Source organism: Athene noctua, chromosome 8 (genome assembly GCF_965140245.1).
Source record: "Athene noctua chromosome 8, bAthNoc1.hap1.1, whole genome shotgun sequence".
In the NCBI taxonomy this organism is placed as follows: Eukaryota; Metazoa; Chordata; class Aves; order Strigiformes; family Strigidae; genus Athene; species Athene noctua.
In genome coordinates, this window is record NC_134044.1 from 28005119 (window position 1) to 28031951 (window position 26833).

The following is a 26833-nucleotide window of genomic DNA, read 5'->3' on the forward strand; positions in this document are numbered from 1 at the left end:
TTATTTGATTGTAGGTTTTCTCCTTCAGCAGAACAAAGCATTATATCTCAACACTAACAATGAGATATTTTTCCTCAAGTCAGCTTTAAAATAATGTTGACATTATAGTCAATATATTATATATCACTATATTTATGTCAGAATCTATTGGCATAAAAATAAATCAATCTAAATGCATAGCTCTTGTATTTAAATGAAGCCTGGCAATGCCATATCTTTCCTTCAATTTTCACTCAGCTTCTCGTATGTTTATCAATTACTTCTGACAGATTTCATACACTGGGATATCACCTCTAGTCCCACTAAAAATTATTTTAAGTGAATTTTATATACAAAGACTGGGAAAAAAATCTGGTTTTGGGAGCTCTGCTCTTAAGCAATAGAGTTTTTGATAGCCTAAGCGTTGTAAGTGAAGTTTGACTCTTAACCTCGTATTCAAGGCAGGTCTGAAATGCAGGACAGCAAACGAGGGTCATCCCAAGTCAGCCTGCTCACATTAAAGCAATGACAAAGCCAAACAAGATGGTTTTAAACTCAGGTTAGCAGGTTGATCTACCCGAAAAATACTGACTGTAAGAGATCGCCCACCAGCCACGCAAAACCATCCAGCGTGGAAGAGGCCAGCGGGGAACGCTGCGAAGAGGTTTTAAGAGACAATTCCCCAGCAGAGCTCATCTCGACCAACAGATCTAAGCAGGTCTCTTCCCACTGCTACACTATAAAATAAACCCCAAAATATGTGTATATAAAAACATAAAATAATATTTTTTAAAATTGTCATGATCACCTGCAGACATTCCCTGGCTCTGTGTATAAAGCAGAACTTTAAACCAAGCCCTTAAGTCTTTAGCATTAAGTAGGTTAAGCAATTTCCCATAAGCATTTAAGTGACATCTGAGATTCTTTCAACAATTTGCAGCGGCCATAAGTGAGCCATTTCACCCAGCTGCTATAAGGTAGTTAGTTCACTTACCTTAATTTGAAGTGGCCAGTTATGTTCAATCATCGTTTCAGCTGACAAGAGAAATGCAGGATGCCAGCTCCACTATTTCTGAACTACTGACATTAACAGCTGGTTTATATCTACAGACAGAGCTTCGTAAATATGTAAACACATCAATTAATTAAGATAGTAACATAGATTTTAATAATTTGAGGAACAGCCTGATGTTTGCAGATCCACAGATGCTATATAAAAATACCAGAAAGAGCAAAATTCACTTGTTCGGAGGAAACAGAACAGGAACTATTTCCTCCCTTCTGTTTGCCAGAAGGCCCCACCTTTTGCTTGCAGAACAAAAATCTCAGCCTTAAATCCACAGATACCCTAAGATGGATATGTAGGTTTTCCTCCAAAGGTGAGGTCCAGCTACAGGACCCAGCTGAAACCTCTCCAATGGCACCTTTCTATCCAGATCAAACAAAGCTGCCCCACAACACACCCCCCAAAACCACTCAGCAACACACTGAGTAACGCGCTGGTCTCCAACGTGAATTATTCCCTAAGTGACATGGACCGAATCACTCCCAAGGAAACGGAGAAGACCAAGAATTTACCCAGCCTGGAAACAAATTCAAGAGAACTGAGGGGTTTTGGGGGCATAACTACCTGGTTGGACCAAGATTTCATGCAGCAGAAACTTCTCTATCCTGCGGCAACACAAAAAACTGTAACAAAAGAACAAGCTCTTGGTAGAAGTGAAATTACAGAAAACAAGAAGGTTTTGTGATGGGAACACCGAGGCCTGATCACGAAAGGGGTCAGAAGCATTTCTTGTGCCTGAACATGCACACGGGTACAGGAGAAACCACTGAGCACGCATCACACTTCTCTATGAAGGACACAATTCAGGTCTTAGACTGAAAAATCTGAGGATTTTTTTTGACCACTCCTTTCTTTCCCATCCAATCCAGAAGGTTGATTTATTTTTATTTTTTTTTTTTTGCGAGAGAGTTGTTTTAAATAACTTTGCTTCGTCTAGATCAGGAATGACAGCAGGGGTAACTCCAGCTAGAATTTAAACCTACATCATTTTACACAACTTCAGGCTTCGCAAAACACATCTGATTGAGGTCAAAGGGATTTTTGCTGAGGATGACAACGCTGCCAGTCAACAGCTCCGGTTCAGGGCAGGGGCTGCGGTGTCACCTGTCCCGTTGTGTGAACCAGGGGCCACCAAAGAGACAAGACAACGGCCGCAGCCATCGCTGCCTTGATACTGAGATGGCAGCAGTTAGTTCTGCCCTGAGACTTAACCAGCATCTCAGCCAGATTCTCCAGCGGCGCTGTGGGGAACAGGCAGTTTTTTCTGAAAATTGGGCTGAAGACAACTGTAGCAGAGTTTGAACAGCAAACCACAGCAGCCTCGGGCAGCCGACAGGGGACACAAATGGGCCAATACTTCAGGAAATGATAGACATCCACATTTACGATTGCTTGAGCAGGACTAGGTGACCTCCAGAGAACCCTTCCAACCTCAACCCTTCTGTGATACAGCTTTTTTAAAAGGCAAGTTGGGTCACTTAATTACCCTCCCCTGTTTTATTTGCATGAGAAGAAATAAAAGCAACCTCCTTCTGGTGAAAACTGTTGGTATTAATGTTTGTCTTTGGAAACAAACCTCTAGAGTCATGTACATAAGTGACAGAAGCGAATGACAGCAGTTGCAGCCTTGAAATAAGACCTTTTGTCCCAATACAGAAAACTTTTCTTGTATATTAACGTTGCAGTGCTGACCTCTAGTGACAGATAACCCAGAAAACAGGAGCGTTGGTGGGAATAAACCTAATTTCCCACCTGATCTCATGTACTGGTCCAGATCCACACCCCCCACCCTCAGAGGGTGAGCAGCCCCCAGCAACCCTGGGCACCAGCTCCCAGTTAACACCACGGACGTGGTATCCTTATCGCACAAAGCAGTTTTTCAAAGGGTCAAAATATGAAAAGGTACAAAGATATTCGAGTGAAAGTTTGCTGCTCAAATTACATAAAGCAGATTATGAAGAAATTGCTGAGATAATTCAAAAGCTGAGCACTGAGTTACTGATTTCGAGATATTTAAGTTGGTTATTTACAGAACTACCTAGTGAGGGCTAAAATGCTTTTCCATACTCAGGGGCCAGGACCATTGCAAGGGAGCGTCTCGGGAGTGATGTAATAACCCAGGAGCTCAGAGATGCTCCAAGGGGCTCGTGTTGTTGATTTACAACATGAGACAAACCCAAACAGGGCCCGACATGAGAGTGTAAAGCGAGCATTCCAAGTAGATAAAATCAGACAGGCTCGCCAGAATACGCACATCATCCTTCCTGTCGGGAGAAAACTCTTCCACAGTTCTGGCTCAGCTGACCACACGCAGAAGATACAAGGTTTTCCCCTAAATTAAAACAAACAGACATTCAGTCATTTCTTGGTTTGATCCTTGCCCTCTTTAGGATGGGATGCCTGCTAACGAACCCCTCCTGGTTCTCTTGCTTTTCTGGGAGATTTGGGAAGTATATGGGGTACAAACTTAAAAAAATATATTAAATTATATGAATATTTTCTAAATGGGACTAACCAGAAAACAGAAAAACACCTCTACCTCACTCCTTTGGGAAAAGGGAAGCAATATCCCCATTTTCTCAGCCTGCAATGAACACACATTTAGAGCAAAGCCCTCCCCAGCCCGCCCAGCCTGGCTCAGCCTCTGCCCCCGAGTGAGGGTGCCTGTGGCTATCCATCAAATTTGGTTTTTTGTCGCTGCTATGGGCAAGCTGTAAATTCACCTCTCCTCAACCAACCTGGGTGCAGCGCCACACAAGGGGCACTGCCTCTTGTAAAACACATGCGGGCTTGAGCCCTTCCCTCAACTGCCCCCCTAAAGTAACCGAAGCTCAGGGGAATTTCAGCACATGGCAGAGCCTGCATTTGCAAAAAACTTCATTGAACTGCCCCTGAGATAAGAGTGCTGGTGCCCGAGGGCATACACCAAGCGTTGGCAGCAGTCGCTGCTTTGGTTGAATTCAAGTGACGCACCATTTCCATTGCAGCTTCGTCTCTTCAGAGGCTTGAGCGTGCTTTAATTAGGATTTTACAGATTTCTTTGAGGTGGCAAGAGACGAGGGCCAAGAGTGACAAATGACTGTCGGGTGTTCGTGTTTCTATTTCTGGCAGGGAGAGCTTTAAAGCGACAGAAAAGCAGCGCATGGTGCCTGGAGCTGCACCCAGCGATGGAGGGGCTGAAGGAAACGGAGAACGGCACCGCCGGGACGGCTCTGTGCCCTCTCGTGGAAAACTATAAATATATCTTGTTACCCCTTACTTACAGCTTCGTCTTTGTGCTGGGGTTGCTCCTCAACGGAGCCATGCTGTGGCTCAGCTGCTGCCGCACCAGGGACTGGACCTGCACCACCATCTACCTGGTGAACCTGGCTGTGGCGGACCTGCTCTACCTCTTCTCTTTGCCCTTACTCATCATCAACTACATCCTGCAGGACACGTGGCCTTTCGGGGAGCTGCTCTGCAAACTGGTACGTTTCTTGTTTTACGCCAACCTGTACGGCAGCGTCCTGCTGCTGACTTGCATCAGCGTCCATCGTTTTCTTGGCGTTTGTTACCCCATCCGCTCCCTCCCCGTCCGGACCCGGCGCCGAGCTGCCACCGGTGCTGCTGCCTCCTGGGTACTGGTGTTCCTGCAGCTCCTGCCCACCTCCGCCTATGCTCGCACTGGCCTCATCAATAACCACACCGTCTGCTACGACATGACGAGCCCCGAAAACCTCCGCAGCTACTTCCCCTACGGCATGGCTCTAACCGCATCTGGCTTCCTCCTTCCTTTCCTCATCATTGTAGTCTGCTACTCTCTGATGATCAGAAGTCTCACCCGCTGCACCGGGGACACCAACCCCACCAGCAGCACCGCCAGAGTCAAGTCAATCCGAACCATTCTCCTGGTCTGTGGGCTTTTTGCTGTCTGTTTACTGCCATTTCACATCACCCGCAGCATTTACCTCTTCGTTCGTGTGTACCGGGTAGGTGACTGCCAACTCCTACAGCGCTGGAGTTTGCTTTACAAGATCTGGAGGCCACTGGTGAGCCTTAACAGCTGCATCAACCCCCTCCTCTACTTTCTTCCTGGTCAAACCAACAGAGCCAGGCTTGCTTTGGAGCTGAGACTGCCCAAGGCACGTCCTCTTGCCAGGCCTGTTGTGAACACAGAGGGGACACACGCCCCAGCAAGACTTGCCCCTTGCTGAGGAAGCCCATTCCTGCAGATTTGTTCTGCTTCACTGGGTGTGAGACTTGGAGAAGAGCCATAAAACTCACCTGCACAACAACAACAAAAAAGTGAAAAATTCCCCTAGTGAGGACAAATTTGGATGAAGAACACAAGAAATACTTTTATGAAGGACTAAGGGGCAAGTTGCCATCATTTCCTGGGGCAGCTGTGACTAAGTAAAGCTAAAACAGATTTTCCAAAGGGCCCATCTACTGTTTCTAGTTGCAAAGAGAACTGTAAAGAAAAATGATAGCAAATAACTGAGGAAGACACCAAAGCAGAGGTAAGCAGTCATCTCAACATTACAGAATCCCAGAATCATCTGGGTTGGAAAAGCCCTTGCAGCTCCTCCAGCCCGACCACGACCCTCCCCCTGACCGTTCCCAACTCCCCCAGATCCCTCAGCGCTGGCTCAGCCCGACTCTTCAACCCCTCCAGGGATCCCGGGGACTCCCCCCTGCCCTGGGCAGCCCATTCCAACGCCCAACAGCCCCTTCTGCACAGAAATCCTTCCTCAGAGCCAGCCTGACCCTGCCCTGGGCAGCTTGAGGCCATTCCCTCGGGGCCTGGTGCTGGCTCCTTGGCTCCAGAGACTCATCCTCCCTCTCTGCCCCCTCCTGGCAGGGAGTTGCAGAGGGCCAGGAGGTCTCCCCTCAGCCTCCTCTTCTCCAGACTGAACCCCCCCAGTTCCCCCAGCCGCTCCCCAGCAGACCTGTGCTCCAGACCCTGCCCCAGCTTCATCATCCTTCTTTGGACGCACTCGTGACATTAGGTAACAAGTTTTTAAAATGCTGTCAGCATATTTCAAAAAGCTACTTCAAGGGCAATTACCACCCAGCTACTATTTCCTTAGCAGCACCCATCACATCAGCACCCTCACTGAAGGGTAGGAACCCCTTCTGCTGCCAGCCAGGACCGTTCACACTAAAAGCACTATAAAGAAAGGCTTTTACCTTACGTGTAGTGTATTTCAGAAAAGGTAACAGAATTATTCTCCACTGCATCTTCACATGCAGATCCTGCCAGCAGCAGGACCCAAAGGTTTCAGGGAGTTCTCTAGCCAAGAAGCAGGGGTTTACCTAACATAAGGCAATTCTAAACGTGAACACACTGTCCGTGTGGTCACGTCTCCATGTCACGCCTACGGCACATTCGCTGTCACTGCAGGAAGGGTCTGGCTCAGAAACCTTCTGTTCTCTCCGCAAAGGCAGCTCAACAAAAGAGCTAACCCGGTGCCCAGAGGAACAGGGAGCTTCCAATTTCTTCCCTCCCACAACAACAAACCCTGTTACATGTTGTTTAAATGCCGTGGGCACAATGGGATAGGAACAAGCTTCGACTATCTGCACAAAACTTGTCATGCAAGAACACGGTAAGAACCTCGGCAAGTACCATAACAGAAACATAATTTGAGTTGTTGTTCTTAGAAAGTGCTAATTGCTTCCAAACCCAGATTTGAGCTACAGGCAACTGTAGATCCATCGCTGCCCACAATGTTTGAGTCACGCTCCTTTGTTCGAGCCAGCTGGGAGCAGCAATTATTCAGAGAGGAAGCAAGGTAAGACAACAGGAGCTGCCAGGCATACGAGACCTAGAAAACACTAGAAGAGCAAGAGCAATTGTGTTAGAGGCTGACAACAAACGATCTAGCTGGGGCACTGCCTGACCAGATCCACACAAGCATCAGAATCAAAAAAAAAAAAAAAAAACAGAAAAGCAGTCATGGTATACACCCGAGACATGGTAGCAGAAAGCAAGCTTAGGAAAAACAAGAAAAGTGGGTCCCATTTGTTCATAACCTCTTCATAATACTCAACTGTAAGGAATCTGAAAAAAAACCCAACAACAAAACAAAACAACAAAAACCCAACAAACAAAACAACCCACCAAAATTTAAAAAAATAATGTTTTTCAAGTCATCTCTGCAACAGCAGTGGCAGCTTCTCTCACAAGGGCAGACCAGATGGCCAGGACAGGGTAACTGCTTCAGCTATCCAATTTTACATATGCTGACACAAGTCAGAGCCCAGACTAAACAGACAGAACTACTTTGACTTATTTTACGAACATTTTCTCCTTATTCAAATCAAACACAATCCAAACCCTTTACTTGAGATGTTGCAGATCACCCCCATCGGAACCCTGGGCAGAAGTGCAGTTGCTTTCTCCCCACCTGAGCAAGGCTGGTGTAACTACAATAACATGGGCAAATTCAACCAGGGAATCCAGATTAAGCCACCCAGTCAGCCAAGGCTGCTTCTGTTTCCTTCTCTAACATTCAGCAGACGGAGCCTTGGCGATGAGACAGAGCAGCTTGAATTTCCAATCTGTTGATTCAAATTCAACCGAGGTTGGTAACAACTGAAATCCACCCCTCCTGACAGCTGTTTAGGCGGCCACACAAGCTGATTTCAGCACAGTTCCTCGCGGGTAATGACAACTAAAACCATTCCTGCTGTTTTGCTCAGGGGCCACCTCAAAGTCAGGCTTCTTGTGAGGTTCAGGATGAAGAAGAGCTCACTACTGTGGCTTATAAAACTTCCAAGGTCCCTGACGAGAAGCAGCTTGTTCATAAGTATTATCTTTACGGCACAAACGCTTTTGTTGTTCGTAGTGACCTGTATTGATGAAAAAAATCTCAAACGTGCAAAAACACTTGCACACTTGAACAACCCAAGATCTGAAGCATCACAGTGTCAATCGGGCGGCTACTCCATTACTAAACGTTTGAAAGAGGTATTTCATGATTTATATGCATGGGAAGTTTAAATATTTACAGAGTATTTCCACGCTTTAAACATTTCCTTTTGAAGAAATCTGCATGAAACAGCACACTGTGTGTACTTAAGTCTGGGGCTTTCTGGCTTCCTGCTCACGCCAGTGCACATCTGCCCCATCCAACAGAACACAGCGTGAACATATTAGGAATAAAGATTTTCACGTTACTCAGTGACACAGCTCAACTGAACAGCTCTGCTTTGCCTCTTTGCTTGACCATCTGCACAAGAGAAGGAATAAGAGAGCACCTACGGTGGTTAAGATACGCGATGGAATAGTAACCAATTTCTGAAATGAGAATGAGAAAGCCTATTGAAACATCCAGCAATAACCCCGGAAGAAAAGGCATGTCAAAAGGAGAAAGGAAAAAAAAACAACCACCAAACCCTACACCCAATAGAAAGGAACTGAACGACCTGAAAGCTGCAGCAGCAGCTCTGGGAGTCCCCAGGGTGAGCAGCAGAAATGATAGCAGAGATGGGTAATGCCATTTGTATTCTTCATAAGTGACACCTCCCTCGGATATTTGCCCAGATAAATTTAATAAAATACTGTGTTGAACTACTCTTTACCACCATATTTATTAACTCTTCTATAAACACCTCCAGACAAGCGTGTATACCCACCAGCAGCATTTAGGCAAACCATTATAGTCCAGAAGCAGAGCCCAACCTGTAAACTCCGTACTAAAAAAAAAAATAAAAAGTCAGGAAAGCTGTACTGTATCAACAGCTTCTCGGGGTAGAAGCCATTAAGGGAAGCTTTGTGTGGAAAAAAAGGAAGTCTTATAAAGATAAGCAGCTTTCAGCTCAAGCCATTCCAAACACATTGCAGAGAGGACTCGCGCAGATATTGCCAAGTAACACTCCAGCAGCCCATGCTCCAACAGTCCCTCCCCGGGCCAAGGCAGGCAGCCTGCTCGCTGCTGTAGCTGCTGGCCTTATCCCTCCCACAAAGATCACCATCAGGTTTTCTCTATCAAAAAGAAACTGCATTTCAGAATTCAGAAATCCCTTTTCCCGTTTTCCACTTGATGATCAACCCGAACCGATGGGAGTATGCACTGGAAATCTGAAGCACCACCACAGCATCACGAGTTTCTAACGCAGGGCTGGCAGCAAAAGGGCTGGCAACAGAAAGAGGAAGGCTCCATCCTACCAGAAATTTATGAGAGGAATGAGGGATAAGGGAACAAAAGCCAGATGGCTCCCACGCTCCACAGCCACAAATGAAAAAGGTAAAAGAAATCACTGGGCTGAAAACCCTCAGAAGGGAAAGGCTACAGCATCTGGGGCTGAGCTGACACGGCGAGTTACACCGTTTGCATGAGTCCACCACAGTATTTTAGCAAGATGGTTGAGAGTACGGAGAATTTAGGAACTGAAAATAAAAGTCTCAACAAGACATTGAGCTCACAGTTACTGTCATACCACACACAAAATGCTGACCTATAAATAACAGCAGAATTACCTACAACCATGTTAGAATTAGAGGAGAAGCAGGGAGCTGAAGGAGATTAAAAGGAACAGAAGAAAATGCCCTCCCTCCCCAAGAAAGAAAAATGCATCACCCCCTCAGTGGTGGGAACTGCGGGAAAACGTTGCCTTTGGATCCTCCAAGAGCCACTCACCCAGAGGCTAAGTATTTCTCAGAGGAAAGCAGGAGTCATGCTCGCTTAAAAAAAAAAAAAACAAAAAACCAAACCATATATAAGTCTCAACAACCACCAAGGGCAACAGCGCATCGCTAAACGGTCAGGTAAGAAAAATACAGGTACCAGTATCTGTTTCAAGCTTTTATTAAAAAAGACCCAGAATTCACAAGTCTACAAGGAATCATAAACCAACTTGCATCAACCAGTCGCAGAGCCGATAGCGTTTGGTTCGCCAAGGGAACACGGAAAGCAGCAATAAAACCGATCACAGGTCAGTGCACCGCTCCCCTGCGGCAGTAAGCTCGGCCTAGCTCACAACCTGCAACTTGATGTTCCTAGATTGTTCTTCAGAATACAAAACTATTAACCAAAATAGTCCTGGCTTAGTCCTTCAGGAAGATAAAAATCTCCACGGGAAAATATCTTTAAAAAAAAACCAAAACCCTTAAGACTATGAGTTCCATAAGGTCTGCTTAAATTACTGTAGGCAAAAAAATAAATTACAGGTATAATGTAACATTTTTATTGTAACGAACTACTTTCTCTGCAGTCAAGCAATTCATCAAAGGCTCTTATGCATTCTGTGGCACACAAGGACTCCCTGAAGTCAGCCAAGGAAAGCTCACTCACCCCTGTGCACCTTAAGCTCTACTTGCATAGCAGCACCTTGTGCTGTGTACCTAGTGCTCCAGAAAGCCAGATGCTCTTGCCTTTTAAAGTAAGATTAGCTTAGTTTAGGACTAGTTTGCCCAATTACATATGCCAGCCTCTGTGAGTAATAAAAAAGCACTCGGCAGGAGTTCCTAGGAACCAGCTATTCAGCAACAAGCCTTCCACTGAAATTATGGGAAAGCATTAAATTTCATTAAGAAACTGAACGCCACTTTTCCCCACTGAAAGCGGTTCCTGCGTTTAACCGTTTTCATTGTTTTTAGTCAGAACCTCTTAAAAACACATTATTTTTCACATTGATCGGGACTTACATGAGGTTATTGCTAAGCCTGTGATCTAGTATAAAACTCCAGGGCTAGCACTTTTTGAACTGTAACACTGAAATTGTATAGTTTAGTTCCCTCCAAAATATTTGCTCGGACCAAAATAAAAAGGTATTCTTTCCTCACATTCTTCTAGAAGAAAAAAGCAGCAGACCACTTCCATCGTGGTAACAAAGCTGCCCCACCCGAGAGGCTCAATAACTTGTACCTGCACCAAGGCTCATTTCACAGCAATTACTGAAACAAAGCTCTCGCATTTCCGACATCACCGTGTAGTGAGATCAAGTCTCAGCTACTGACTCCAGCGACTCACTGAGCATTTTAGAGAGGAGGGTGTAGCACGTAGCTCATGGGTTCAAATAAACAGGCGGGTGGTTCTTCTTCAGCATCTGTGTTATTTACCCACGGCGCAGAGGGGGAGCTTAAGCCAAGTATTTTAAAAATAGGATCTGTGCTTGCAGGAAAGTATGGTGCATCATTCTGCTTTTGCTGGAGTAGTTGTCAGTGCTGGAAACAAAGTTTTGTGAACTTCAGTGTATTTCTGCTTTTGCAAGTGGGTCAAGAGGCTATTTCAACATGCTTCTGTGTACCATTGTCGATAAATAGGAAGAGTAATTATCTGGTAGCTGCAAAAAAAAGTAAAATTAAAAAAAAAAAATCACGCATCATCATAAGCCTGCCCCTCAACTTATTTGGTTCGACAGCCATTGATTCATTTTCTTCATTAGATTTTTAATTACCATTGGTGAGACTTCATTTTCTGAGAACAAGCACACACTTAGCATTTTAATCAGAGGTTGATTTGCTGGCTCTGTCAAAGAGTAAGCCAAGTGCTTAAAATAAACACCTCATTGTTCTATTCTTAGTTATTAAACCCTCTACTTTGTTACTAATACCTGAGCTCCTAGTTTGGAGAGGTATTTATTCCTTAAACTAAAGTCATCAGCTTTTGGCCGTAATTTAGCCAAGTCATCTTCATTTTGACGTCTGAGTCTCTCTTGTTCTTCCGCTCTGGAAAAGAAAATTGGTTTAAGATATTTGCACTGAGGAGTGCAAACCCAAGCAACTCTATCTTGTGTATGCAGTTTCATTTTTAATAACTCGAAAATGCTTGTAATGTTTACAGATGAACACTGGATATCAAATTAAAAGACTAAAATGTGTACAGATTACTCTAATTCAGTGTAAAGAAAGAGCGAGGCTGTTTTCTGCAGTTTCCTTTTATTTAGATTGCAAGACCGGTAGAAAGATAAACCTTTTGGTTTTCAGACATTACAAACACGCTCAGTGAGCTGCTGTAACAACTTTTACTCTCTCTTTATTAAACAAGCTTTCACTCCTTAAAAATAAAGATTACAATACAAGAAGAATCAATTGTCAAAAATCCAGATAAAAGACTGCTCAGCAGTCTGCAGAATTAATAGCAGTCTCCTACAAAAGAGTCAATATTTGACCAGAGCACTGTGGCTCTTTTTTCCGTAAGTCTTAAAGAGAAACTCTAAATATACTTAATTTAAGACAGTGGTTTGCATTAAGACAGTGACAAAGGCAGTAACAGCGACCCGTTTCCACGCTCTGTAAGGCCGTGAGCCTTACTACAGAACACAAAATGCCGTTATATTGTCTCCACCCCCACCACCATGGCAGTGCTGCACGTAAAAGACACTTTCTATAAGTCTTTATCATGTTTGTCTCAGCTTGCAGAGCACCCTCTCCAATGACAGAGTGCAAACACAGTGCAAAACGCTATAAACCCATTCTGTTCCAATCGAGAGATCATTTGGCATTAGTTAAAACTGGTTACAAAGCGTAAAATTTAGCCATTTACTGTAAACCCCCCAGCATGTTAGGCTCTTTTCCAAAGAACTACTGTGCAGAGTGACCAAACTAAACACTACAATTCTTCAAGTTGACATGATGCTGATCAAATGCTCCCCACTTCTGGATGATATTTGCTATTCAAATTTCTTTTCTGAAAAAAACATTGTAATAAAAATTACTGAAAATATTGTTCTACAGCACTATACCCCACAGCATACACCAACACCACCTTTCACAGTAAATACTGGAAGTGTTACACACACCCAGCAGGGCCCAGGCAGATTGAAAAAGCAGCTCTATTTGGACACAGAATTTCTCTGCTCCTGGGTACAAGGTTTTGGGGTTTTGTCGTTGTTGTTGCAACTGTATTAAAATCTGGCTGTGACCTTTTGGCTCGAGGATGACACTCATCACAACCAAGCCAGCATGCTCATCAGGTCTAGGGAGTTTTTAGTTTTCTCGAGCTTTCCTCAAGACTGATGTGTAAAACGCCCACAAATCAGAAGCAAAACCATGTTAAACCCCACAAGTCACCTGGCTAGACCTTGTCGACAGGTAAGTTAGGCTTGAAAAAAAACTAAACCAAGTATCATCATATGGACAGTTACACGATCCAGTTTTATAAATGGACTTTATGGACTTCTCCAAGAGAAGTCTTGTTAGCAAAGTATTTATCTGGAACAAACTCATACATCTCACAGCTTATATATATAAAAAATATATCTGCAGGTGAAATGGAGTTACCTATAAAAAAGTAAAGAATTCCAACAACTTGACAGGCAAATTAAGACCTGAAGAGACTCGCTGAGCTGAATTAGGTCAGAACAGAAAGCATTTCAAAAGAAAAATTCTGTGTTATTCACAGACAAGCAGCTTGAATTCTACAGATGTTATTTTGAAAGCTGTGACTTGCTGCATATTGACTTACTCCTTTACATGACAAATGTTCAACTATGACTAGTCATGGAGAGGGCACAGTATATGTGTTCCAACAGCTCTTAATCACAATCTCACCAAAACAAAGTCAGATCAGAGGAGCAGAGCTTCACATATCTTAGACTTGTTCTACCCTTAAGCAAATGTAATATTTGCTTTAAATATATATTTTTTTTAAAATCAAATTAACGAAGACTTCATCACCATTGACATTACATTCTCCAATGCACATATTTTTAATCCTCACAGCACTAATTAGAACTAGGAAAAGGCAAAACAAGTTTTTGGGTGCTGAGACTACTAGAAGCAGCGTCTTCAGCAAGGTCATCAGGACGAACTAAGCTGCCCAAACTCAGCCTGATGGACGGACTTTGCAATATGTCTACTCTAAAAAAAAGCTGGGTTTCTAGACAGTTAAGTAACAGATAAGCTGGAGTGGAAGGGCCTTTTGTTTTGCCTTTAAGGTGACATCTTAATGGATTTTAGCATACAATGCTGTTTCTCCCCTCTTCCCTCAGTACTGGGCAATTATTTAGAAAGTTAGAGCCTAACCCAGTGTTTGACTCCCTTGTACAGCATTCCACACCCAGCGAGAGCTTCACCTCTCCCTCATTTAGCATTCTCAGATAGCAAATAAAAAAAGTCAACTTTCTACTGCACAGAGGGGATAAATGCAGTGCCCTAGAGCTCAGGGGACATCCCAAGAGCAGGTGACTGATACCTTTATGTTCGATCCAACACCACTCTCAAAAAGCAAGAGCACCTGACTCCAGCTGTTAGGGCTACACAGGGCAACGGACCCCTAACACATCACCAATGCTTTGCAAGACCAAGAAAGAATTTTTTAAGGTACTGAAGGGTGCCACTGTCCTCATTTGCTGCAGAGAGGAAAGCAGGACATACAAGTCTGCCACAGAATCTGCTTAATTGGATGAACTGACAAGCTTTGCTTATTCTGACAATTTCTGCCCTATGCCCACCTCAAGTGCTCCATTTCCTTTTAAAGAAAGTGGATTCCACTTTACTGAAATACCCCTGGCCCCATTTGCTTTCTAAAACCAGGAACTTTTCACTGTAACCAGTAACATTTATGACATAGATCTGACCACAAACTGAGTTCCACGTTAGCGCTGCAATTGAGACTCCAGCCACATTTTTCAGAGACAAGTTGAATTAAGACTTCTAAGTTTTAATAAGATAGCAAGAGGAGCAAGCTGAAACAAAAGGGAAGTCACTGGAGTGCAGTTTCTTCTGAGGAGAGATCTAGCTTTCAACTACACTTAAAAAAAATTGGTCCATGCATTACCTGACATGAAAGCCATGGTAATGTTTGCTGCTGACTGGGTCAAATACACACTATATAAATGCAGCACAGTTTTAAATAAGCAATACAACATTTTTAAAACACTTTGGTTCCACTCAGTTGGAAGGCCACTGAAATAAAGAAAAATAGCAAGGAAGAGTGCCCAGAAAGGACACCTGGTTAATTGCTGCTTCCTCTAATTATTCACTCACAGGAGGCAGAAATATGAAATCCTACTACTAACTGGTAAGAAAGAAAATAACAATCAATACAAAAGGCAGACCTACAAAAGAGAGTGACTTCGGAGAGTAATCTACTTAATTACTTCAGGTCAAACATTTCATAAGGACACTGTTCTTTATACTTACTCAGTTGCAGCTACTTTTTGCAGCTTTTCCCTTTTCTTTGCAGACCAGTTGAGATCACCACCTGCAACAGAAGTAATACACACTTTGAAACTTTTAAAATTGGCCTTTTTGTATTGTATCTTTGCTATCATACCTCACCGCAGAAGCTCAGAGCACTTGACAAAAGAAATCGGTGCAGTCATTTTCTAAAAGTAGAAACTGAGGTAAAGAGAAAGAGCAGCGTGTTCATAATCATCCGAGCAAGGAAAATCAGGACCCAAACAGCTCTCAAACCTGATCCAGGTTTCCACTAACAATGACGTTTTTCTACAATTCAAAATGCCCCATGAAACTAAAGAAAGTGGAAGCAATTTTGAATGAAACAAATGAGTATCCCTCCCAGATCTTTCAGTACTTAATTCTTAAAAAAACAGTCGAGAAAAAACACTGCTATTTGAAGGAAAGCCCACAGAATTAAGTTTTTATATTTGCAGATACACATACAGTCAGGTTTGACATGCAGTTTAGAAAAAGCTGCAGAATATCCTACACATTTGTACAAGTCAGCTGAAGGGACAGGTACTACTGCCCTGCTGATAAGATTTAACATCACACGCTACAGCATCTACACAAATGATGTTACAAGGACAGGCCTCATCAAGAGATGCTCCTGGTTCCGACGCCACGAGCTACAGCACCTGACACAGGACCCTACACCACCACCTGTAAACAGTGCAGCTCAGTAACTTCAAGATAAAAACAAACACCAAGAGGAGCTGAAAACACTTACCAGTGAGATGATTCACAAAATACAGCATGACTACAGCTATTAGTGACACTAAAAAAAAAAAAACCAAACCACGAACAGTTTTAGTTGACAATAAATTTATAACAATGACAGAACATCAGCTTTATATACAGCCAAACACCAACCCAGATTTTTCATTATAATTGTAACTGAGGGGAGATTTTTGCCAGCAGCAGCTCTTAATTACTTTTGAAAAATCTCATTATGCTCTCTGGTAACTCAGAAAAGGTTTAGTTATATTAGTAACAGTCCTCAAACGTGGCCTTTAACTGTTTCATTCACCCAACCTTTTGCTCATTCTTCATTTTTTTCGAAACACTGAAATTACTTACACTAAATTGCTTCAAAGAAAACCACAAAACACTTCACAAGTTAGAGTTACTTTCAACACTACCCCAGTCGAAACCTTTAAGAAATAAATTACTACTGTTTTACAGGAAATATTAAGAAAAGAACCCTAATAAAGCCTCCTGAATGTACAGAATCCATTTCTAATGTTTTTAATACTTACAGCAGACACAAGCACTGAAGAAGACTTCAAGAAACAAGTATCCTCTTGTGTCCAGAATCATCCCAGCTGCTATAGCAATGATTGCCAGACCAAGATTCTGGATAGACTGCATACTAACACACAAACAAAGGATTACCACTGTGCAGAAATTTATTTTTCGAGAAAACACCATTAGCAGCACTGAACAAACAACGAGATTAACTTCTCCCCATTTGTTATGACATATGACAGAGTCACAATTCCACAGTTTTGCAGAAGTTTCTGTGCGCTGACCACAGCCACGTGCTCTCCCACACGGAGACATCCTGAAACTACACAAGACTTCCTGCTAGACTGAACGTGGAGGAAGGAGTCACCACGAACGTGTTAAACTGCTTGATACTCAGTGGTTCAACAGCATCAGGCCACAGTCACTGTAGAGCAGCACAGACAGGCAGATTTAAGTACTTACAAGCCATAAGCAGTCCCCAGCTGGTGTTCTGGAACAACAAAGGCCACCATGGGCCACAGGGCGCAGGCAAGCAAAGAGTAAGCCACTCCCAGCAAACACTGGTGAAATCAGAACAAGTAAACGTCTGTTAGGTGAGATGCATTTCTGCTGGAAACTTCTAATAAATGAGCATATTGGTTTTCCCCTTCTCCCAAAAGAGGAAAAAAAAAAAGAGCTAAAGTAACACTTTCTGCAATATCATTCTAAATAAATATGCACATTTAGGAGAGGGAACTTTTTCCAAGAGTGACCCACAAACTAAACCCTATCTAAGTAAGAGCCTGACTTGAATACCCAGAGGAACAGATCAATGCTGCAACTCACTAGAAAGATAAATAAAACTCAAGGACCCTATTTTTAAACCCTGATACATTGGTGAGCACCGTATGTGGTCTGTGAACCTGAGTTCAAAAGCAGCTTCTCGGGGAATCTGCCCTAGGAATGGGATCAGTAACAAAGATTTTGACTGAGGTTTACCACTATCCAACACGGCACCTTAGAGACAGTTTAAGTAATAGTAATAAGCTTCAGAACTACACTGAAAAAAACAAGTTTTAGGAGAAAAACAAGCACCCAGCACAGTAATCTAGCTAGTGTAAGGTGTGTCCATGAAGCACAAGAGCAAACCTCTGCCGCAGAGCACCACCGAACCGCAGACACTGTGAAGGGACAAGGAATCACCGCTCCAGACAACCCTCTGGTCTAATCCCACCCTTCCCCAGTTGCCGAACACCCTTTTGCACTAAGCAATTACAGAATTACTGCTACAGACAGCAGCAGCCAGTCTTTTCCACCTCAAAAGACACGTGCACAACTGCTGCCTCCCTCCACGAGACACCAAAGCCTGAAGCATTATCCCTAGTCTGCAGATAGCTCATGTCAGCTTTGCCTGTTTTATGAATTTTTTTGCTTTTTCACCATCTTTAGCTTTAAACTCAGTTTCACACAGTATTACAGGGATCTCAAAAATCAGTTTTGAGGACTACATAAACAGTCAGAAGACAGCGGCAACCTATGCAGAATAATTCAGTATCAACTCCATCTCTTATTTTATCATATTTAGCTACACATTTCAGAGAATTAGTTACCATTGCTATCCAGGGATTCCAGAAGGTAAAAGCCAACATAACGTGAGAAGCAAGCGTAGTTATTACAGCACATAAAACCCAGATGATATTCTTTCCAAGTTTATCCACCAGGAGTCCAAAGACTGGGGACATGGGTACCGATATGATATACACAATACTACAACAGAACAAAAATAAGAGAACTGAACACTATACAGGCATGGATGGCTTTAGGTGTTACACAATACAAGTGTCTCCAGATGAAACACCATATTCCCTTCTTACCTGTGAGGCCGTAAGAAAAATGACACAAAAAACCTTCCAAACAATAGATGTCAGAGCTCAAAATTCCCAAAATGTCCAAGGACATGAAAACAATCAACATCCAAGGAAATAGTGACATAATTCTGGAATCGTATACCGACAAGTGTTCTGTTGTTGGGTTTTTTAAGGTTTTTTTCCCGCAAATTCATCTCCAAACTAGGAAAATTTAGTTCATTTAATGTTGCTATTAAACTGCTTTTATCACTAAGAAAAGAATCACTGAACACCAAAATAACATCCTTCAGACAGAACCTTTTCTTTCCAAATCCTCAAAGTGAATATCTAAGACATTTTTATTAAAAAATTACCCCCACACCTCCCAATTATTCCTTGGGCCACGTGAAATCTATCTATCCTCTGCAACAGTAGCTCCCAAACCTCCTCCCACACGGTCCAAGCCCAAAGATACACACACACACACACCCCCCCCCCCAGAACAGAGCAGAAGCACATTTACTTGGTAAATCAACCACAATGTACCTGTTAATTGCACTGGCTTCTTGAGATGAGAATTTGAATTTCTCAATGAAGAATACCCTAAAGAAAACCAAAACTGGTTTAGAAGAACGCACACGTGTATGACATGAAAGAAAAATTAAGCTAAACAAAGGAAAGACACAAGAGCTTAGTTTACAGGAAACTTTTAAATATAGCTCTATAGCTTTGACACAACATCCCATCACAGATCCTCATTTATAATGCATTTAGGAGCTTATTAGCACATTTTTGTCTAAGGATTATTCAAACTACACTCTGGGGAAAACATCCCCAGTACATAACTAACATGTAAGGTGACAATGAGACATTAGCAGCGAGTACACGGTAAGAGACCAGAGTAAGAATTTTTAGAATAGGTGCACAAATAAAAAAAAAAAATCAGCACATGCACTGCTGACTGTCTGTCAGGTCCCTCCAAGTCATCTCAGACTTTTCCATCTCACTCAACACACGCATTGAGCTCAAGAGACCTGTTTCTAATTCCAAGCCTAATCAAAACCCGTTTCACTTGAGCTATTAGACCATCTGTTTCAAAAGGGAAGCCTACCTATGAATGCTTCAAGTTTCAACCTGACATACACCAAAAATCAGTGCAGTAAGACAACTTCAGTCCCAGCGTGTCACGACATTTAAGCCCCCACCTCACGCTCAGTCAATAGCTGATGAGTACAGAAGGAATTCAAACTCATGCCACGCTTTAAGCCTGTATCAAGTTTGAAATCAGGAAATGGAGCGTGCATTATGCTTGTGAGTCCTGCTCAGTCCATGTTAAGCAAGGCTATTTCTCACACAGCTCAGCAGATAAGGAAACTAAAGTTGTGGTTATTTGTATGACAAGTACAGAGAACAACGGCACAGAACAAACAACAAACCACAGCACGGACTTGCTGGGAGAACAGGAACCATCTGGGATTCTTAACTATCAGCCTGCACCTCTCCCTTTGTGAGTAGCTAGCTAAAACCCTAACCAGATTCAGCTGAAACAGCTACAGAAGCAAGAGGCACTTACTTCCCAAGTCCAATGAAGGGAAAAACTGCTGCATAGTAACAGACACAGATTACAAATATGAGCCACAAGGACAAAGAGAAGTCCTTCACATCAGTTAGCTTAATCACTTCACCTGGAGTGGGACAAGAGACAATATTGTTTCAGTCAGCATAAGCACACCTCAATTCCATCCAGATTGAATAAACATTAAGGTGATCACAAGTCACTACTAAAGCGTATATTCCTGCCACTGTCTACTCTCTTGTTTAAAGTTTACACAGTAGGAGTCAGTTAAGAATATACAAGTCCTAAATCAACAGTGCCAAAGCCAAGAACAAACTTTCTCCCACATGAAGCTGGATGTACAAGTTCTCTAAAGCCTCTGAAAGTCTTACGCAGCAGAATTAAATACAAACCATTTTTTTCGAGGAAATGTTTAATCAGCCAGCAAAATTCGTGTCTGAAGCTTCATGTTATATGCTCTTACCTGGATCTCAAATTGACTTCATTTTTAATTGGTCTAAGTTCTCCCACATGGAAAACTCAAAACACCACACACACTGATGGAGATGGGCTGCATGTTTTTACACACCTATTAATGGAAATAAGACCAATTCCAACAAAAAGTACCAGTGGCCATGGCACAGATCAGATAGGTGTGAACCGGAAGGCTCTCCACATGCTTTATAATAAAGCAGATGACAGTGCATCTGCCTGTAAACTGGTGTTTAAAACTGTAAAACTTCCTACTGATTTAAAAATTACAATTAAAGCTGTAACTGTGAAAAAGACAAAGTAGCAGCCACCAAATTACTTAAAATGCAAACCTGCACAGAGGAACTGAAGGGGTCTGTTCCAGAACAAAAGAATGAAGCCCAAGGCAGCTTCAGCCACACCACTCACCCGTTTTTCCTTGCTCTTTACAGAGGAGCTTCTCTGCTCTCTTGTCCAGATAAGCCAGGATTAACGCACAGCCCAGTGAAAAGAGACATGTTAGGCCACCTGCAATAAGGCAACAAGTTTACATGTTTAGTTGAGTCAAATAATAGTTTAGCTTTTAAGCACAACTAGTGTAGTGTACCTTTACATAGCTAATAAAAACTAAGTTTAACACCAGCTTGTCTTATGTATAAGACTCAACAGCTGTACAACCCAAAGAACAGGTGTAAATACTGGTAAAGGTAAAAAAGGTGTAAATACTGAAGCCTGCCACATGAGAGATCTGCCCTGAACTGGAGTACAAACACGTAGCCACATTTATTTAAAACACTAACCACTGCTCCCACTCAGCACAGCCAAGCTCCTTATCTGCACCTCTTAACACCACAAACAAAGCCTGGGCCTCATTACCAGTGCCAGGGCCTTAATCCCCACAGCTCTGAAGGAAAAGATCACAGATCCAAAGGTAGTTGAAATTTCACTTTTCCACATCAGACATCTGCACACACAGTTTGACGTGATACCCTTCAGATGCCCTTTACACAAAGTACATTAAACATTTCATCTCTGTAAGATACAAACTTCAACTTGGGAGCCACAAAAAGAATCAAAAAAACAAAAATCACACAGTGTTTTATCAGATGCAGTAATCATACACTCTGCACAAGGATATTAGCCATTGATACAAACAGTATTTGAATTCCTCTTCCTAGTCTCAAATATATTTGCTCTACTTTCAGGTTAGTAAGAAATCATTAACATGTAAGCACACTGTCCAAATTCAGACAGCAAGTGACATCAATTGAAAATATTACTGACCTATCATAAGAGTTAACCCAAGAGTACTGGGACCAGTATAGCCCAGAAGATCTCGAACTCTAGAGTATATCCATCCCATGATATTCATGTTCACTGTGCTCCCCTAGGCAGAACAAACTCATGTGAAGAATAAAGTATTTCACAACAACACAAATTCAAAAGGAACATTAGGCAGATTGCTTATTGAACAGTGTTTAAAACAAGCAGGTAAGACGCTACACGGGGGAACGCAAACCATCAGCAACAATGACACAATTATTCCCTGCTGGTTTGGTCAGTGTTTGTAATAAATTATAATAAATTAACCATTGCAACAGTAACACGCTGTCACAAACTGAAAGTTTCTACATTAACAGCGTTTTGATGGAGGCATTAGAAGTGCCATAAGATTCACTCAGACACCAAGTTGAATTGAACAGCGAATGTTAAAGCACACAGGATTCCCACCTGATAGGCATCAGGAGGATGCACTTTTTTTTGCTCCCCCCTTCTGCCCCTGGAGAAGGGATCCATGGCTGCAATCCCAAGGCTAACAACAGACAGTAACCACAGCTCAGCTGAGCCAACTGCTCATCGGCAACAGCCTGAACACCAGCCCAGAGCCAGCTGTGACCAGCTCACTCTTTTTTTCCCCAAGGTGAATGCCTGCAGTGGTTTAAGATACCACAGGCTGCTGAAGAGCACCTAACAGCCTGGTCTATCAGTGTAAACCCACCTCTAGCAGCAGTTTAGGGGATTGTATCAAACCAGAGCACGCACAGCTGAGAAAAAACCACCTTACAACAGCAGGTAAGGATGGGAGTTCCTTAAAGCAGCCATCCCAGCTCACTGATCAGAGCCTGCCCTTAGTCCCTGAGCCACAAGCCACACTCCGTTAAACCAACTTCTTATGATACACCTAGAATCAATCAGTCTGATGAAATGCAGCACTGTGACTATCCTAATCCATGCTAGTAACACCACCAAGCTTCTGCAGAAGGTTGACAGATTCTAAATAATCTCATTAACCCATTTCCTTGCACAACCTTTGTCTATTTACCACAAATGTTTAGCATTCTAAAGTTAAATTTCACATCCGTTTTTAACTAAAACTCCCTAGAGAGCATGAGAAGCAGTTTTCCACCTGTCTCCCTGCCAAGACAAGCCACACACCTTAAAGTCTGTGAATTAAAGCTACACAGTTTTATACTTACAATTCTGGCCATGCTTAGTTGTAATCCAAACACAAGATTTAACTCCTTGCCTTTAAACCAACTGACTGCATACGTGTTCTGTGCCACCGCTAAGGACTCGCCGCCTATTCTAAAAGAGAAGGAAGGCACAGAAGAAAACACATTAATTGCAACATGCAAAGCAACAAGGAAGCAGTCCATCAGTTGCTGGCAGTACCCAACGACAGTATTTCAGAGAAATTTATCTGCGTACAGGTGGATTTAAGGCATATATACAAGGCAACAGAAGTCTTAAAGATAATTCAAGAGAGTGTCTTAAGAATAACTAAGAATACAAGGCATCTTAAGTAGTCTAGGAGCAATTATAATTGCCTTTGGTCATTTACAGAAATTAAATCAATGGGCAGCAACTTCTCATTTCTCTTCTGCATTAAAGCACCAAGTGGTATAGATCCTCACCCACACAAAACCAAAAGTGGGCACCTTACCTGGAGCTGGAATTTAATGGAGTCATCTGCCCACCCCCCAAAACAGCCAGTCAGGCTTTCCAACATTTTTGTGCTGTGGCACATTCATAATTTGGAGGTATTTCTTCTGACAACTGCTCTCATTTTTTGCCACCATAGGAGCCCTGTTGTACTTGTTGCTAACAACTTTTTTTACTCAGGAAAATAAGAATTAAGAGAAAAACTAACACATGTTATGAGGTTACTGAATGCCTTTATTTGGGCAGTTTCATAATTTCTGAATTCGGTAAGACCTGCAAAGTCCTGGGTTTTGTCTTCTAACTTTAAGTTAGACTGGGAATGTGACTGAAGATCTCGCATGCCTTGACATCCAACAGTTTTGTCTCTGCAAACACAATAGTTTTCTAGGACAGAGAAAAACAGACCTCACCTCAGAGAGCACATAATGTACTCCTCTACACTTACCCAAATATGAATCTGCCCATGTCCATCAGCCAGAAAGTATTAAGTAGTGCTCCCAAAGCAAAAATTACCTGCCAAATAAACATTTAAGGAGAAGTTATTTTATATTTGAAGTATGGGACAAACTAGAAGCATCTCAAAACAGGAACAAAACTGCTTTTCCCTTCCCGTGGAAGGGAACTCCCTTCCCTTCCCTGTGGAAATACTCCACAGCCACTTCCTACTCATGGCTTTTTGGTTTTTCTCCCTCTGCTTTTTTCGTGAGTATCCAACCCATCCCACCCTAAAACTGCACTCAGAAAACACCTCTAGAGGCTCCAGTCATGCTTCACCTTTACCACCATACCCTACCCAAATACTCCTACATAGTAGTTTCACACCAGTTTCTTCACATTTTATTCCACCCATCTTTCAAGGTTCTCTGTTCCCAGTTACCCCATTTGTTCCCAACTACCCCAACAAAATTCAAGATTCTCCCATCTCAGTTCTCTCCACCCACCTACTCCCATTTGAAATCTCCCTTTATTATACAAAGCGCTATTTGGGCTTTTTTTTCCCACTCCCCACAGAGGAGCTTCAGACACATCATCCTTAACCCTCCCATCTGCACTTACCTGCCCGACACAAACAAAGATACTAAATATTACAGTGCCCAACCTGTAAGACAAAGAAAATCACTTAATGCACAACTAAACTCTTTTTTCCCTATAAAACACTACATTAGACCTACAGCAAGGAAACAAGGGGAGGTTACTATGCAGTAAAAGGTGCCTGGAATAAATGCTATGGCTTGACAGATTCCTTAAGAAAAGCTAGTACCAGGCTGGCATTTCTGAAGCCACTTTACGTCATAAAGGAAACGAAAGGAAGCTCATTTATATCAGTAAATTCAAGACCATGTAGAAAAAAAAATTCAAAAGGCCTGTGATAATTTGAAAAAAAAAAAAAAAGTATATTATAAAGCCTGTACTTCACACGCACTTTAAATCTACCACCCGTCGAACACGAGCGACACGAACATCACGCTCACCGTATTCCAAAAACTCTGTCTATCAGAAAACCTCCAAAGAAGCAAAGAACCACATTGGGCCAGGAATACCAGGCGTAGAGCGCCATGAACTGAGCCGTGTTCACCTTCATGTCCTACGTACATAAGGGAGGGAATGAAAAAGAGTAATTACTCCTCAAGCAACTACAGGGGCACAGAATAAGCAGCCAAGTAGAACTACTTAGGAAGAAGTACACCTCCCGCTCCGTCCGGAACGTCGCTCCTGCCCTAGGCAGCTACTCACCCGCTGCACCTGCGTCTGGAGAGCCGCCGGGTTGTCGTAGCAGAAGCAGCTGCCTGCAAGGAGAAGGGGACGCCTCAGCGCTCTGCCCCGCCGGCCCCCGGGTCCCCGGGTCCCCCGCCCGCCGCCACCCACCGAAGCCCAGGAAGCACATGAGCGCGAGGACAAGGAGGCGGTGCGGCAGGCGCCGCGGGTCGCAGGCGGCGGGCAGGGCGCGGGGGGACCCCGGAGAACCGCCGCCGCCATCATCATCATCGCCGCCAGCGGGGCCCAGCAGCGCCCGCTCCTCCTCCGCCATCGCCGGCGCCGTTCACGTGAGCGCCGGCCACGTGATCACCCCGCGCGTCACGTGGGCGCCCCCGGCCCACAATGCAGCGCGGCTTGTTGCTATGGCAGCGCGGCGCGCGGGCTGGCGGGCCGCCCCCCCCCCAGCCCCTCAGGCCGCGTCCGGGCGTGAGGAAATCACCGAACTGGGAGGTGTAAAACCCCGAGCGGTAGGTACTGCAGGTAATGACCCTGCTGAGGTAAACCAGGAACGGGCCGGGGGCAAAACAGCCCCAGAAAACCCCCCTAAGTGACCCTAAACTGACCTCGCGGCCTGGTGAGGGCATCCGCTAGATAAAACAGGCCCAGCCTGGCCTTTTGACAACAGAATTGTGTCGTAGGCACGCAGCTGGCAGGACGTTATTTCAGCTTTTAGCACCTCTAGGCTCCTTTTCTATTTCAAGGGATTTCAAAGGCGATGCCATGGTCAGATGGCGAGCGAGCCCCATGGAGGAAGGGTGCCTCTGTTGCCCCTGATTAATTTAAAACATAAAACCCAGGAGGTGTTTTGGGGTTTCCTTCAGGCAGGTTTGTCCAGCCCATGTCTATCTCAGCCAGGCGCTTCGGCACCGATGGGTCCTCTCCATGGCTTCTCCAGCCTTTCTCCTCACGGGGCTAGGCTTCATTTTTTTATATTAGTATTTTTCTTGAGACATTTAATAGGAATAAACCTCTCATAAGGAGAAAAAAAAAAAGGGTGTAAACTGCAATAAGCCTACAATAAACATACAGGGAAATGCAAAAGTTTGTAAAATTTCTCCACTGTCCTCCTTTTGGCTATTAAAAGTCATTTTACTTGAGATGTCTTGTCCAAAAAAGGTCTTCCCATATTGGACAAACCCTTTAAGAAGCAACTCATTCACCATAAAAACACCACTGCACAGAAAATGCTCGCTTTTCACTCAACATGTGTCTTTTAACAGAGCTGTCAAAAGAGAACTATGTTCTGAAATTACGGGGCCGCGTTTTCAACTGCCCTAAACTAGTCTGTCAGAGCAGTTCTTTCGGTTTATTCCAGTTGCTCTTAAAAACATGGTCTTAAACTGCAAGGTTTCGTTGCAAAGCACCAGTGCTGCAAACTTGAGGGCGTCCTTGCCACTTGAGGGAGCTCAAAGGTAACGCGTGGCCGTGCTCACCACCTTGAGATTCACAGGGGGCTTATATAAAACACAGATAAAAGGGATCACTTTGGAAAGCAAAGTTACGGTTAGCACAAGCCTGTGTACGGAAAAGAAATGTGGGTTTTTTTCCCTAGCTAACTAGCCTAATTATTCCAGAAGACCATTGTCATGCCATCCAGTTCTTTTCTAGGTCTCTCTGATCCACAGAAAATGGTTTTTGTTTACACACACACACTCTAGTTTCCCTCCAGGACACAAATATGGCTGTTGCAAAAGGCTAGAGTCCCCAAACTATCCTCTTGCTGTCACTCTCAGAAAGAAAATGCTGAGAAACCTCAGGATTCATCGTTGGTGAGGGGAAAGGATCCCCAGCCCACTCTGATCATGAAGCACAGAGCCAGAGTCAACAGAAGTGACTTGTCCATGGGTCACAGAAGCTTTCCCAAGCCCACCCTTGCT

General features: G+C 43.5%; 2 protein-coding genes across 4 annotated transcripts; one reads left to right on the top strand and one right to left on the bottom strand.

Annotated features, from left to right (window-relative positions):
- The first annotated feature begins 4212 nt into the window (after positions 1 to 4212).
- LOC141963315 (P2Y purinoceptor 6-like) lies at positions 4213 to 7888 on the top strand. Its single transcript, XM_074912502.1, has 2 exons — positions 4213 to 5013; positions 7730 to 7888. Exons 1-2 carry the CDS (start codon positions 4213 to 4215, stop codon positions 7886 to 7888), a joined length of 960 nt encoding a protein of 319 aa, XP_074768603.1.
- Positions 7889 to 9823: 1935 nt separating this feature from the next.
- MFSD1 (major facilitator superfamily domain containing 1) lies at positions 9824 to 25238 on the bottom strand. Of its 3 annotated transcripts, XM_074912263.1 has the most exons (17): positions 25065 to 25238; positions 24933 to 24985; positions 24671 to 24783; positions 24255 to 24297; positions 23644 to 23711; positions 22733 to 22841; positions 21540 to 21642; positions 20685 to 20783; positions 19803 to 19914; positions 18776 to 18832; positions 17993 to 18149; positions 16866 to 16963; positions 16415 to 16527; positions 15886 to 15933; positions 15117 to 15177; positions 11585 to 11699; positions 9824 to 11314 (listed from the first exon to the last, which is right to left on the bottom strand). In XM_074912263.1, the coding sequence occupies exons 1-17, from the start codon at positions 25225 to 25227 to the stop codon at positions 11255 to 11257; spliced, it is 1572 nt and encodes a 523-aa protein (XP_074768364.1). In that variant the 5' UTR covers positions 25228 to 25238; the 3' UTR covers positions 9824 to 11254. The 3 variants fall into 3 exon arrangements, with proteins under 3 accessions (XP_074768364.1, XP_074768365.1, XP_074768366.1); XM_074912264.1 differs by lacking the exons at positions 9824 to 11314; positions 11585 to 11699 and adding an exon at positions 11776 to 12660; XM_074912265.1 differs by lacking the exons at positions 9824 to 11314; positions 11585 to 11699 and having other exon boundaries at positions 15113 to 15177.
- Between the last annotated feature and the right edge of the window lie 1595 nt (positions 25239 to 26833).

Excerpts from the sequence above, each read along its gene's own strand:
- LOC141963315 (XM_074912502.1), top strand. The coding sequence starts at position 4,213 with ATGGAGGGGCTGAAGGAAACGGAGAACGGCACCGCCGGGACGGCTCTG. Across the intron at positions 5,014-7,729 it reads TCTTCGTTCGTGTGTACCGG|GGGCCACCTCAAAGTCAGGC; the intron begins GTAGGTGACTGC and ends TGTTTTGCTCAG.
- MFSD1 (XM_074912263.1), bottom strand. The coding sequence starts at position 25,227 with ATGGCGGAGGAGGAGCGGGCGCTGCTGGGCCCCGCTGGCGGCGATGAT. Across the intron at positions 20,784-21,539 it reads TGGGTTAACTCTTATGATAG|GTGGCCTAACATGTCTCTTT; the intron begins GTCAGTAATATT and ends GCCTTATTGCAG. Across the intron at positions 15,178-15,885 it reads TTTTGTGAATCATCTCACTG|GTGGTGATCTCAACTGGTCT; the intron begins GTAAGTGTTTTC and ends CTTCTGTTGCAG.